Source organism: Panicum hallii, chromosome 4 (genome assembly GCF_002211085.1).
Source record: "Panicum hallii strain FIL2 chromosome 4, PHallii_v3.1, whole genome shotgun sequence".
NCBI lineage: Eukaryota > Viridiplantae > Streptophyta > Magnoliopsida > Poales > Poaceae > Panicum > Panicum hallii.
In genome coordinates, this window is record NC_038045.1 from 8,242,498 (window position 1) to 8,257,507 (window position 15,010).

Genomic DNA, 15,010 nt, shown 5'->3' on the forward strand with positions numbered 1-15,010 from the left:
TCCGCACATGCTACCGGCTATATGGTCACAGAACAAGTACCTGTTAACCCATTGCATATAGGTTGCTGCCTCAACAAACACATATATACACTTGCTCAAAAAAGTCTGTATATACTCTCCCTAGTAAGTACAGGTTAGGATGTTCCATTTCTTCGGAAAGCAGCTCTAGGTCAGATGTATCGACAATGTATATGTTGTTATGATTCACCTTGTCTTCTCTTGCTTTCTAGTGGACATACTTGGTAACTCCAAATAAGATACGATATAAAAATATAAAAACAATTTTTTTGATATGACATAAAACAAGATATAGAAAGATAAAAATATAAGAGAGTCGAGACTTAAACTATTTGAGCTGAGAAGCAAAAAAAACTTTAACTCAATGTCTGATTGATTGAACTTAAACTTAGCTTCTGATTAACTAGTCATTTGTTGAATCATATTAAATAGTAGGGAAAATTAGGTAGAAATACCAGGGAAGAAGAATATCCAAGAGTGAGTAAAAAATATGATAAGATAACAGTAAACTTGGGCATGAGAAGATATGTGGTCTCGTACTCCAAAAAAAAAACTCCGCCAAAGAATTTTATTAAAAAATTCAACCAAAATTATGGATGGATAAATGATGTAAGGATCTATGTTCATGTAAAAGGTTGAGTTGAACAAAATTTTGAGCAAGGAGAAAAAGAAAGAGAAATCAACCTATGAACGGTGTAGGTTGTACTTTTTTTTTCTGGTACCCACAACCTGCTACTATTTACAGGCTTAGTTCACTTCTTTTTTCTCCTTGCCCAAGTATCCATTGCAACTCAAGTTTGCATGATGGTAGATGCTTGCTTGTTCGATCCATCCATATTGTTGTTGTATTTTTTTTTCATATGCATCGACTGGTGTTTTGTTTCTTGAACGGGAGTAGGGGAATCGTGGGAATATATGAACCGCTCTATAAGAAGACTAGAGAAGATCACAAGACTAGAAAAACAAGGTGCAAAGTAAGCAGATATTGAACATCGATAGATATCAGGTTTAAAAAATTTCTACTACTGTAGTCAACTTCATGCTTAAAAATATAGACAACCTAAAGGATAAATGTACAGATATGGGCTAAAAAATGACGAAAATAGACATATAAAACATCAACCAACGTGCAGCAGGAAAACAAAACAAAATACTAAGGTTGTACGCACTTGAAATAAATTGAGAACAAAGTGAATAATCATCCTGCTAATATTTAGAAATTCCGCTGTCTGTTAGCTAACAAATCATGCAACTACAAATTATCTCTTTTTAATTTTATAAGAATATTAAAATATTAATATTATCAAACTCGACCTGGCCAAAGGTTTCTATTTATCGGTTCATGCAATAAATCATGAATCTGCATGTTTACCATTTTGGTATTCTTTTCGATGGCATGCACACACAATATAAGTGTATTATGAACTTCCCTTTGAATAGGATCTCAAATTGTAACTTCATAAAAACTTAGATAAATTTCTCACTCCGTTTTTATTTTATATTATAAAGGATCGTATCTTAGTAAGGTCTTTTTTGTGGAGCTCCAACAACAACTCCAATAGCAGCTCTAGATGGAGTTGTATCAAACGGAATGCATGCAAACTAACCTCTCTTCTCTTCTTCCCGCTCACGAGACCATAATACATTTACTGCGGCGGTGGAGCTGGAGCCGAGCTCCGATAAAAGGGTCTCATATGATTTTTTTGTCAAGCTTAGGACAGATCTTGCGACAGAACCCTGTCAGATTCCAGTTCTGTCCCCACCATCCAATTCTGAAACCCCAACCCCAACGACACGTCAACGATACCGCGCACCCGTCCCACTTCCATCCGGGCCCACGGATCCATGACCCTACCGTCAGTGAAACCCTCACAGCACTACCGTGAGAAAAGTATTGCGGGACGCGCTCTCCGTTCGTCGCCGTGTCGACTCGTCGTCTTCATCCACCTCTCTTCCCTTGCTCCATCTCCATCACGCGCCCGGAGCCCCTCGGGATCTCGCCTCGAGGAGCCGCCGGCGGCGGCTGCGCGCGCGGTCGGTCGGTCCCTCGTGGACGAGGCGCGGGAGAGATCTCGGCCGGCGGGGCGGAAGCGGGGAGGCTCGGCCCTGGCCGATGGGCGGGGCGGTCTCCGGCAGCGCGGCGGTCGGGGATGCGGCGGGGGCGGCGACGTACCCGGTGATGCTCAACGTGTACGACCTGACGCCGATCAACAACTACCTCCACTGGTGCGGACTCGGGATCTTCCACTCCGCCGTCGAAGGTGAGCGCCAGGTCCGAAATGGCGATTCATTCTGGAGGGGATTGTTCGGTTCCGAGAGGAATGGGTCCGTAGGTCATACTCTTCTTTTGAATTCACAATTAGATCCAGTTTTATTGGAACTCGTGCTTTTATTCCATGAAGAAGCGAGTTTCTCTTAGCAATCAGCAGGATCTTCGATTCGGTTTTGGTAATTGTTTGAATTGACAATGGAGAAAGTTTCTCCATGTTAAGATTCTAATTGAGACGTAAGCTAGATGACGTGCTGGAATGATCGGAGTAATAACGTGGGAAATCCATCCTGTATGGCACCTGATGATCTTTGTAAGTGATGTGTAATCTCAAAATGGAGCTAAGATTATCCATGAAGGCTTAGACTGGACAGATCAATTGCTTCTTTGAAGATAGCATGATACGAGATTGATTTTGTTTGTTTCTTGAAGGAGCCCGTTTCACTTAATTATGGAAGATACCTTGTTAGCACTTTATCACTTTCTTTTGAACAAATTTGTTTCTTTGTTAGATTACCTATATGGTTATTATAGCAACATTCTTTTGAATGTGCGGTGTGATAATCCTTTTAGACTTAAACTTTGCATATTAGAAAAATAGATTTCACAAGCTTCACTAAGCTATCACAAAGGGCAAACACACTTTTAAAGTCGCGGCTTTAAAGAATCAAACTTCTATGTGAACCACAGTTACATTTAATCCTTTCACAAAACCGAACATTTTAGCACTGTCTCTTCACCTTTGTGAGCTGACCAGTGACCCACTGTCAGAGATGAAGGAAATGCTTAAAGGTGTAGTTTTGCGATGAAAGAAATACTTGAAGTGTAGTTTTGCAGAACATTATGTAGAAATGCAGTCAGAAAGTGTAGCTTAAAGGCGTTGGTTTTCGATTGTTTTAAACTCTAGTGTGGTCCTTTGAAATTTACTGAAACTTTTTTTGTGGTTAGCGTGGTAAATTACCCACCTAAACTTTTGTTGTAATGTGACTCCTGCTGGGTTGTCAATAGATCCTTATAATCTTGAAATGCCCTTTAGGATTCATGATGAGTTAGTTGAAACTTCAGGAGTTCAGGCTCCTTGACATGCATGTCATTTCATAAAAAAATCTACCTGCTGACACTCTCCAAGGTAATGTTTTCATATAAACTTTGATTGTTTCAAGTTTCAAGTTCATGAAAAGGTTACACCTGTCAGTGTTACTACCTGTAATCCAATATAAATTTATTTCTGTAGCTAATTTTAGCCCCAAAAAAAATATTATTGTTTTGCTTTCTCTATCAACCAACTCAACATTCTTTTAAAACAGATAGATCTGTAAAAATCTTGGTAAATTCTGTTCTATTTACTGATTTTGTATATCCAAGGGTAGAGTGCTAAATTTGCGGAGCACTTAATGATCTATTAGGGATGGGTAATTTAGAGTGCCTGATCAATTCTCTTACTTTTGTTGAGGGATTACTGTGCAATGTTCCCTGAATATGCATGTCTACTGTGATGCTATTGTCATCGTTTTAGGGTGACGATCAAAACTTGATGAATCCTTTCATGCTTTATTTAGAACATTTGGTCCATATGCATTAGTTCCATCCAAGTGTCCAAATTTTTTACTTTTATGTTACTTTGTCTTGAACAGTCCATGGATCGGAGTACAGTTTTGGAGCACATGATTACCCATCAAGTGGGGTCTTTGAGGTGGAACCGAAGAACTGCCCAGGATTCATATACCGATGTACAATTTTCATTGGCCGCACAAGTCTGAGTCCCATGGAATTTCGAGAATTCATTCAGAGGATGGCCTCAGAATATCATGGAGATACTTACCACCTCATTTCCAAGAACTGTAACCACTTCACAGATGATCTTAGCACCAGATTGACAGGAAAACCAATTCCTGGTTGGGTCAATCGACTTGCAAGGCTAGGTAATAAAACATGTGCTCCTTGTAAATTATCGTCTCTGAAAGTTTCTAGTGGTTGTATTACTGCCAAAAAATATATCACATTATCACTTTGGTGTATCAAGTTAGTATTTGTACTTCTAACTATGGGATTATCCTGACTATAAATCAAGAATTCAAGTTATCAAACTATAGATGGGAGAAGATGATCATACAACAATGTAGAAGATGCTGCCCATCTTCTTCTGTAGATGAAGATAGGCATGCTGAAGCTGTAGGGAAATGGATGGAGCAGTAGTATCTGATATCATGTGACGATGGGAGTAAGTTGCAGATGAAGATGCCGGTAGCAGGTTAGGGATTGTTTTAGCGCTCAGGAGGGGGAGGAAGTTGTTAACATGTAGAGAAAGAGTGGTGGCTACACAGAGTACAAAGATTATTCAAAGGGTGATGATGAGACACAGAATTAAGAACTGATTGGCATTACGGACACACACTATTGAATAGTCAAACTAAAAAATGTTTATTAGAGCTCCTAAATTAGTATGGAATTCTTTGCCATTGCTTTTAACCCAACTTATGATATAAGCCACTCTGCAAATACATTATACATGATCAACATGCTATTGATTCATCGGTATTAACCTTATTTGATGTATCGCATGCACATTTTCTGAATCCATTCTGGATTCATATTGTTCAACCATTCACATTCTGCACTGCAAGCAGAAAAGACAAGTTTCCAATTTTTTGAAGGAATACTCTGAAACACATACAGGATCAGTTGTGATCATTGATAACTACTTATCCTTTGCCCCTACAATACACTGCTTATGAGTCTTGACCAGAATCTAATAATGAATGTGACCAGGTACCAGGTTTTACCTCATGGGGCATGTGAGGCCCCAGGAGAAAACTTGAAAAAGAACTAACCATAAGCCAGAATATTTGACTCCAATATCTTCCATTCTTTGAATAGTATTTTTGGTTGCAACCAGGTTACTGACAAATGAAACACATAGCTATATCATGTTGGTTTGTATGAAAACATGTACTTATTTACATTCTGTCGTGCTTATTTTACGCTGGAGGATAATCCAAATTTTTTTCAGGGGCTTTTTGCAATTGCCTTCTACCAGAAAGCATGCGGCTTGAGTCAACTGAGACAAAGAATATCGCAGACTGTCGTTTCTCAGGTACACATAGATGTTCCTATTTGGCTATTTGTTACAACTGGTAGTTTATCATGCTGCCATATGACATGTATATATGCTTTACTGTTGTCCATTCTTGTGTCTGTACATCCTAATATTATCCGGTGACATGTATGTATGTCTTATTGCTTTCCTTGACTTCTAGATGGTTCCCACACAACCAGCAACGATAACTTCGATGAAGATGACTTGGAAGACAAACACCTGCTTCCAACATCTTCTGCTGGTGAAGATGCAATTGTAAAAGAAGTCCACAGATGAATGTCTGCTGGAACCCTGCAGTGAGTTCTGTATTCTGAAATGTAATGGGTTTCGTCACTTGATGTGCAGCTTCTCAGTCATTATTGTACATTGTAATTTCTGTGTTCTAAAAAATGTAATGGGCTCTTTCAGTTCTGTTCTGAAATTTTGTATACATTCAGTGACTTGTCCATATCCATGATTGAGTTCATTCATTCCACCTGCACAGCGTGTAAATTGCAGTGTCTCTTTAGATTGTCTATAAGATTCACAGCTTGCGTGGGATCTTACTTTCCTTTTCCTTTATAAAAATAAGCCAAAAGGGTGTTTATTGGGTCGTCAGTACTTCCACGTATATGGTTTTGGATCTATTCATATCTCCATTGATCTCATGGTCCTTCGAACGCTCCTGCTGGCTGCTGTAAAGGAACACTGACGGGTGGTTGGCAATTGCGGAATACGCCCATGGGTGTGGGCTTGTGGCTTGGTTTCTTCAGAATAGATAGTTCTCATGCTGTGGAGACATCTTCTCGACGTATGGTACACTTTGAAGTCTGAATAGGTAAGGTTTTCTTGCAACTTTCATTTGAATGGATCTCATTAATCATTCATTATTTCATATGTCATCCTCAGAGTTCTTGAGTTCAAAAGTTTGGTCACATTGTGTTGAAAGTTGAAATCCTCCTGACTCCTGTTTTGTTCTACCATGAATCCATGATATGTTTTTTACCCTGTTAGTTGAGCATCTAGGAACTAAAGCATCTCCACCTCCCAGTACCAGTTTACCATGCCAGTTCAGTTTAACCCCACGGTTGAGGTCGCTGAGAGGTTGAACGTAGAAGTAGTTGGGAGCTGCTGCATATGGTGGCCAAACTCCTATTTGCATCTCTGTAATTCATCAGTGGTCTCAGGAGGGTGCAGCTGCCCTTCCCACCCACACTAACCATGACAAGAACCCTGCACTCTTTCTGCATCCACACTGTCAAACCCTCAGAGAGCAACATGTCAAACTCTTAGGACCAACACGCGCGTACGTGGACTTTGCAATCTGTAATCTGTCGAAGGTCAAATATTGTTGGACACCACAGATTTTTTTTAAAAAAAAATCATCTTGAGGTATCTCGCTATCAAATCAATTCCTGCAGGACATAGATGAAGATGACTGGTCCAGGCAAGATAGGAGTCAATTCAGCTGCCACAAAACTGCGATGGCCTAATATGCAAATGTACCCCACCATGAACATGTTTGTGTTTAATGGTTGCTTGGCAACAATTATAATTGTTCATCATATATATGCCACACATTAAAGTGACATATGACATATTTACACAAGCTCGTAAGTAATAAAACATCTTACACCAATTGTGTATCCATTCGAGATATGACACGATTAGAACTGATCTCATGCAAATGGGCTTAGTTCAGGGGGAAACCACAAAAAATAATTTATGGGAGCTAGGACAATTAATCACCAATTTCTTGTCCAATGTGAAGTAGAATCCCCATGTTTTATGAGGGTTCAGTTTCAATGTTTTTGAAACTTTATTCAATGAAATGAAAGTGAAGGTTTAGTAAAATCTGAAACTCGTTTTGCCCGATCGAGCTCCTTTGTAGTTGTGATGGGTCATTTTCTTCATTTGGCTTTTGTTGCATTCTTGCCAACCAAATCCCTAGAGCAAGCCAGACATGCTGAACCATTAGTGTCGTCATGGATGTATGTATGTCCTGGTGCGTCTTTGTATTTCTGCTCTTTATTTTTCTTAACGAAATACGTGCTCAGGCACGTTCTCGAAAAAAAAAATTCCTGGTGCCAAGCAAGCTATACCCCAGCTCCCTCCCAACCAAAATATACTCACCCCTTAAAACGCAAGCATGCACACTCTATCAGCCTATCCCTATGAACAGCCAAGAACATGTATTGTCAAAACTTGAGATTGACAATGTTATCGTAGACACCTTATTATCAATAGACATTGCCTAAGATTCAAAAAAGTGCGAGCACCCATGCTAAATCGGATGCTTGACCCGGTTAGATAGATTGCACCAAAGAAACCTAATTAATTAGCTAATCACTGAGCTATGCTCAGTTCGCACTAAGCAAGCTACATTTTGATATAAAAAATGCATAACTGTTGGGAGCCTTGCACCAAACTTGATCAAACGTATGCTTAACTGTCGGGAGCCATATTTTTGATAAATTGTGTTAACGTGTTGAGCCAACAAATGATAATATGGAGGGATTCTCGCTAGAGTTAATCCGCCATTTTGACAAACATGCTTTGGCCAAATGTTTTAATTAGTTGCGGACAGTTAAAGCATGGCCAACTGATGAGTTGAAATTGATGTGCCCATAGTATGTTGCCGGTATAATACAATAATAATAATGTACATAATACAGTAATTTTCTAAATAAATATATTGTGGTGTTCTTTAATATATCCTAAAATTAGCGAATCCATAACAACTAAACATATTAAGTGTGCATACAATTTGCATTCGTACATCTATGTTACTAGCGGCATGTACATTTGTCAACTTTTACTATTTGCCAACATATCACAATTGTATATCTACTGACTGAGTATGAAATGGCTGTAACAGCACACAATGGCACTTTGGAGCTGGGGTACAATAATATGTGGCGCCATCTTTTGCCAAAATTTTCGAAGTACCATAATTACTCCTACAGAACGTCAATGCATGCATGGGAAAACTTACAGTTCAATCACAACAATAACATGTGGAGCATTAATTTAGTTTCATGCTTGAATAGGGTTGAAAATTGATCAAGAATTGGCAAAGTTAAGATGCATGGCTTGTTGCAGTGGGCTTAATGCTGTGGGCCAAGATCTTTGCAAAACCAACCCAATGAGATGAGATATTTGCGATATAGTAGCACGCATGCCCATCACACGATATATTGGCATTTCACACAATAAACCATAGTACGTACGTCACCTTACGTTTACACGCTACAACTAAAACTGATATATCATGATAAATCACCTTATGTACAATATTTCTTCATACTTACATCCTACAATTAACACCGCCGACACGCGATATCTCTTCATACTTTATACGGCATAAATAACACCATATCGTATCACCGTTTATTCACTACTACCACTTAAAACCTTGTCAGCATTAGAATTCCATTGCTTTTCACATACACACTATGCTCTATTATTGATAATTGTGAGTATTTGAACAATATTGTATCGTCATCATATCACGACTAGAAATGGTGGTGAGAGGCGCCCTCTACAGACGAGATAGGTGGACGGAGGGAGGGACAGCTTGGTCTAGCGTGTGTCCAAAGGTGTTTCGTGTGTACATGGGTAACCTTTTCCCCTTTCTCTCTCTATCGCTTCAGTTAAAGCGATCAACACATGGAATTCCTGTCTCCAAATCTTTATTAATTGCTCTTCCTCATAACCCCCTTCTCCTTCCTCCTCTTCTTCCCTTTCCTCTCTCTCCTCTCCAGCCTCCGGCACCACCACCGGTGCACTACAACTCTATCCCTCCAGCCCTGTAAAATCCTCCTGCATGTGATCATGCACATGCTGCGAAGGTAAAGGTGCGGTGCTACTACTCATGGGCTCTTGGCAGCAAGGAGAACTTCAGGCAACAGCCATGGATGGTGCAGCAGCGGCGGGAGCAGGAAGCGGCGGCGGTGACCACCGCCTCATCGGCTTGAGGATCGAGGAGTACGGGAAGTACATCTCGGACTCCACCTGTTGCCCCCAGTGTGGCCACAAGATCGACCGAAAGCTGGTATGTTATCATCACCTCACAAGCACGTCCGGCGACAACTTTGTTAGGTTTTGTTGTAGATGTGTTGTTGATTTTGATGAGCGTTTTTGTTGTGTGACGATGCATGCATGTAGGACTGGGTGGGGCTGCCGGCCGGGGTGAAGTTCGACCCGACGGACCAGGAGCTGATCGAGCACCTGCAGGCGAAGGTCCGGCCTGGTTCGGCGGCGGCGCCATCGCACCCGCTGATCGACGAGTTCATACCCACCATTGAGGGGGAGGATGGCATCTGCTACACCCATCCTGAGAAACTGCCAGGTGAATTAATTTAGCTAAACTGATCACCAGAATTCCATGGATCAGTGATCTCTCACTCTCTCTCTCTCTCTCTCTCTCTCTCTCTATCTCTCTCTGCATATGTGATGTGTGCGTTTCAAAATTCTTCAAGAGGGAGTTCTCTTGTTCCCCCATCTCTTTCTTGAAAGAATTTTCCTCCTCTTCCTTTTTGGATATATACAATAGTTTTCTTTTGTATTTTTGCACTTTCTGTTTGTTTTCCCATTTCTATTTACAGTAGTTAATTTCAGCTCTCTCTCTGTCTCCAAGTACTGTTTTCTCTTTGATATTTCTGCATTTCATCTAATTAATGGTACGTGATACGCGTATAATTCTTATTCATGAAACGTGTATAATTTTTATTTATAAAGCACCATTAATGGCGTAGATCTGCAAATTCATGCACTGTATAAAGAAAAAGATGTTGCACATCCAAATCTTCTAGCACTGTATTTGCAGCATGTAATACGACATTTATGAATTATCATGTTGTAGCACATCTCTCTCGCTCCTCCCTCTCTCTAGAACGAAACGTGACATGAGATCTGCCCCTATCTTCCAAAGTTAGGTTTTGTCATCCTCTCAAGGTTGTTATATCCTCCAACAGCCAATGGCTGCTTGCATCATCACCCTTCTCTCTTCTCCTCTTGTCCCAAAGTGCAACAACCAAACAGACGTCTGTTGGCCAGCTCTGACACTCCAGGTCTATGCATTTGCACCTACACATGCTAGCTGACGTCGATGTATCCATGGCCAATTGGCCATGCAGGTTTGACCAAGGACGGCCTGAGCAGGCACTTCTTCCACCGGCCGTCCAAGGCCTACACCACCGGCACGCGCAAGCGCCGCAAGATCCAGCCGCCGGCGGCCGACGCCTCGTCGTCCTCCGCCCCGGCCGCGCAGCAGCAGCAGCAGCGGAGCGAGACGCGGTGGCACAAGACCGGCAAGACGCGGCCGGTGGTGGTCGCCGGCCGGCAGCGGGGGTGCAAGAAGATCCTGGTGCTCTACACAAACTTCGGCAAGCACCGCAGGCCGGAGAAGACCAACTGGGTGATGCACCAGTACCACCTCGGCGAGAACGAGGAGGAGCGCGAGGGCGAGCTCGTCGTGTCCAAGATCTTCTACCAGACGCAGCCGAGGCAGTGTGGCGCCGCGGCGGAACCTGCCGCCCCCGCCTCCTCTGACACCGTGGATGGAGCTGCTGACCCGGCGGCGGAGGCCGTGGTAGCCCCACCCGATGTCGGCGACGGCGGTGTGTTCCACGGCGCCACTGGCATTGACGAGTTCAACTTCGCGCAGTTCAGGAGCAGCTTTGAGGAGGTGAGTCTAATTTATTTGGTAACCTTTATTAACTAGCTCAGTACTCCACTCTAATTTGCTCATGGTCCTATTTGGTTGTACTGAGTTCTTTTCCTTGCATCACAAGGGCAGCTTCAATTAACAATTTATAAAAGAGAGAAGTGATTAGCTAGCGAGCAAGGGTCGAATTCTCTAGGATTTAATTTGAACCTGGGTGAGCGAGCAAACCGTGGCCCACATACCAACCACATGGCGGTTACCGGTTACTGCCTTGTTCTAAGTTTGTCGGGTCTCGGTATTAGTTGGTTATTTAAATCATTTACAGTGTGTTAATAAGGTATACGATGTGGTATTTGACACTTAAGAGGGGATTATTATTTGGACATGCATCATAAAATAACGCCCACATTAATCTTGAATATTAAAATGCGATAATGTGCTAAACTTGTGCCTATATTCTGTGGATTAATTGTTAAACAACTTGTCAACGTTTAGTATGCATTTAATGATTTTCAATGCTATTAAGTTTCTTGTTCATGAAGGGTTACTTTTTCCTATTCGCTGAAATATTGTGGTAGGAATAGATTGAGATGTTCTTGTTTGGGAGGGTGTATCGGCTTAGTCTGATCAATGAATTATAGAGAGAAAATTTAATTTGTTGCAGAAATGCAGTACTAGCTAGGATTGAGGCCTGAGCTCTTACCTAAAATTGATGGGTGTCCCCGACCAACATGCAATGCAGAAGTAACTTATTGTTCATGTGATCTATTATGTTTGAATAAGGAGAAAGATGGCTAGACAGCTTTATACAAGTATCCAATCTGCATGTATCAAATCAAATCCCCTAGTGCTGTAGGGTGGCATTATTTTTGTTCAAAAATCAAGAATAATCCTGATCTGAGGTTGCATGATGAGACAAGGACATCCCGGAAATTTGCTCGCCATGTAATCTACTTTCCTAATTGGGCCACCTTCCCTAACTTCCGATGTCTAATAAACAGTTGTTCCTTACAATAACTCATATTATAATGGTAGAAGCCGATGAATGGTTAAGTGACTGAATGTCCCACCAATTGTTTTTTGCCTATACGTAGAAATGTATATAACCATAAAATTAAGTATCGCTGTATTAATCATGAAAAATACTTCCACAAACTGTAGTGTGTCTAGAGTTTGATTTTACTTGAAAAATATTTTAAAATATTTTATCTCACAATTATTAAAAGTTTTCAAAAAACATGTTTGAACGTCTTTAAATTGTTACCGATAATAGAATCTTTCCTAATGTTTGGTAATTTTTCCTCATTTTGGTAAATTTTCCTGATTTTGGTACCTAGCTAGTTGTCTCTGTCAGTGAGACAACTTTATATTGCAAACACTACTTACAAACTACTAATTACACTTTGCAAGTAATTATCGGGCGTATACACAGGTGGGCGTGGGAACATCAGTTCAGGTTCCGGCTAGGGCTGACGAGGAAGTGCATACAGGCCATCTTCACCTTCACCAGGAGCATGATCTTCAACAACATCGATACACCAACCACCAGGAGCAACAGCGCATGGCTGCAGCTGCGGCAGCATTTCAGATCAGCACACCAGCAGAGCCTATAACCACGATGATCTCCTCATCGCCGATGGTTCACCATGGTTCAGTCATACTTCAACAGCAGGAGCCATATGACCATTCTGCGAGTTACCGTCATCATCAGCAGGTAGTAGTATTAAATGGTCTAATATATTTTGCATGATCAACGTTACAATTAATTTTTGTACATGATCTATTTTTATAAAAGTATTAATATTACTGTTTGGTTTGATTTTTGATAAAATGAATTAGGAGGATGAGCAGCCACACCAATCTAGAAATTTTGATGGTCGGTCAACTTCTGGGCTCGAAGAGGTGATCATGGGATGCACTTCCAGGAGGTCCAGAAGAGGGGTAAGCATAAACAAACATATTGAATAGCTCAAATTTTGATGGAAGCATTGTTCAAAAATTGTGCTAGTATACTACATGTACAGTATTTATTCATTCTTGTTGCTGGTGCTGTTTTTTTTTTTGAAGAAAGCTAGTCAAACGGTATCCTAATTAAATTCAGATACTACTCTCAAGCTGTAAATGTAAAATTTACCCGTATCTTTGTTGTTCTAAAAAGCTGATACCATTATGTAAAAATATATTCGCCATACTGTAGGAACCTTAAATTACCCATTCTTACATTAAATAAATAAAATAATCTACAACCGCAATGCATTTTAGGCATTTCAAATTCCAAAGCGTCACATTTTTTAAGCCTAAGATACTACAAACAAAGTTTAGTCAAAACTAAAATAGATGGAGCACACACATCAATAAGATCAATTAATTGGTACCAGAAATAGTCTTATTATGTATAATTGGAGGAGAGCAAATGCATCATATATAGATGTCACGTTTAAAAACAATAATAGGCCATAAACTCATTTTAGCTCCTTTTAATTTTTTTTCTATGGTTTGAACCTTCCGTAAACCATCATTTCTAGTTTCCCACCTCTTTTTTTTTCGTTCAGGAAGCATCAGGTTCAGGTGGTAACAAGGAGAGCAGTGACTGGCAGTACCCATCCTTCTGGCCATCTGACAGCCAGGATCATCATGGGTAGACGAGCAACAACCTGCAACCACACCTTGAGTTGCAGCCAACCTTGGAGAGGCAACCAAAAGCAAACCAAGAACCTGACACCATCATTACTACCATGATAGTGATCAGCATACATACACCCTATATCGTACTACCATATAGGCTACAAGACTGAAAGCAGGAGTGTCCATGGCTTCGAAGAAGCAAACAAAAGGCAAAGTTATAGCAACAAAATCCAAACCCAGCTTTTAGCGCTCTCTCTCTCTCTCTCTCTCTCTCTCTCTCTCTCTCTCTCTCTCTCTCTCTCTCCCCGCTCGCTTCTTTCTCTTCAACCTATGCGTCTGGATAACGGGATGGAAGTTTCATTTGAGTGCTCAAATTTACATGCATGTCTAAAGAGACAAAGATGATATTGGAGGATAAAGCAAAAGGGAGAATCAGAAAAGGAAAGCAAGAGACATAAAACAAAGGTGACGTCACATGAGAACGGTCAGTTAACCGTCGGTTGCGCACAGTGATCGATGCAGAATCATTACAGCAATGATAGTCCATCTTGGGCTGGGATTTTCTTCAACAATCCCCCTCAAACTGTTTGATACTACCGTTATACAATTCATTGATTTCTTATTGTACTTGTTTGCATATTGGTACACCATTTTCCTTTGGGTGTATACTGAGCAACTTAAGCGGCTAATTACTTTTGGGAAAAGAATGAAATTCAGGATGTAATTGTAAAGCATTTTATGTTGCTATATGGAGTTGATCCATTTTACTATATCTTTAATTATTTGAAACCATATTTTGCGGTTTTTATATGATTCACTTGGTATTTTTTTCAAAGTGTAAATTCATTTTTGAAGAAATATTCCCGGTGGACAATAGAACTGTAAAGATTGCAAGGTAAGGTGATGGCTTTAGTTTCAAAATCTTCCTTTTTCCGCGGGGATATCTTAGTAGGTTCCAAAATCTCATTAGTGACGTGCATGAGGACTTATTCTTTTGTAATTGTCACATGCAAAAGAACCAAAGCTTGTCATGTCTCCTACTATAAACGAAAAAGCTTGATCTCATCTCTTACTCCTATATATTTTCCTTTTCCCCCCTCTTTTACCTTTTGTAAAAGATTTTGATTGGACCATGCATGGCTGGCCCATTCTAGGCAGAACTTTATCTCAGTTGCATGCATGTGTCTATTTGGGTTCCGCGTGCATCCTGTCAGAATCGAAGCTAGCAAAGAATTTTTTTTCCCCCGCTTGCGCAGTGGAAGAAGCATATGAGCGCGGCATCCATGGACCTCATGTTATGCTGATACTGTACTTCGTTTTCACATTCTTCCATGCTGTGATTCCGAGAATTCAT

At 40.7% G+C, this 15,010-nt stretch overlaps 2 protein-coding genes across 2 annotated transcripts; both read left to right on the forward strand.

Annotated features, from left to right (window-relative positions):
• Positions 1 to 1,925: 1,925 nt before the first annotated feature.
• Positions 1,926 to 5,876, forward strand: LOC112890281 (deSI-like protein At4g17486). Its single transcript, XM_025957185.1, has 4 exons — positions 1,926 to 2,279; positions 3,922 to 4,209; positions 5,298 to 5,381; positions 5,545 to 5,876. Exons 1-4 carry the CDS (start codon positions 2,132 to 2,134, stop codon positions 5,658 to 5,660), a joined length of 636 nt encoding a protein of 211 aa, XP_025812970.1. The 5' UTR covers positions 1,926 to 2,131; the 3' UTR covers positions 5,661 to 5,876.
• Positions 5,877 to 9,120: 3,244 nt separating this feature from the next.
• On the forward strand, positions 9,121 to 14,482 carry LOC112889931 (NAC domain-containing protein 75-like). Its single transcript, XM_025956734.1, has 6 exons — positions 9,121 to 9,417; positions 9,531 to 9,714; positions 10,502 to 11,052; positions 12,464 to 12,745; positions 12,871 to 12,972; positions 13,584 to 14,482. Exons 1-6 carry the CDS (start codon positions 9,238 to 9,240, stop codon positions 13,671 to 13,673), a joined length of 1,389 nt encoding a protein of 462 aa, XP_025812519.1. The 5' UTR covers positions 9,121 to 9,237; the 3' UTR covers positions 13,674 to 14,482.
• Positions 14,483 to 15,010: the final 528 nt, after the last annotated feature.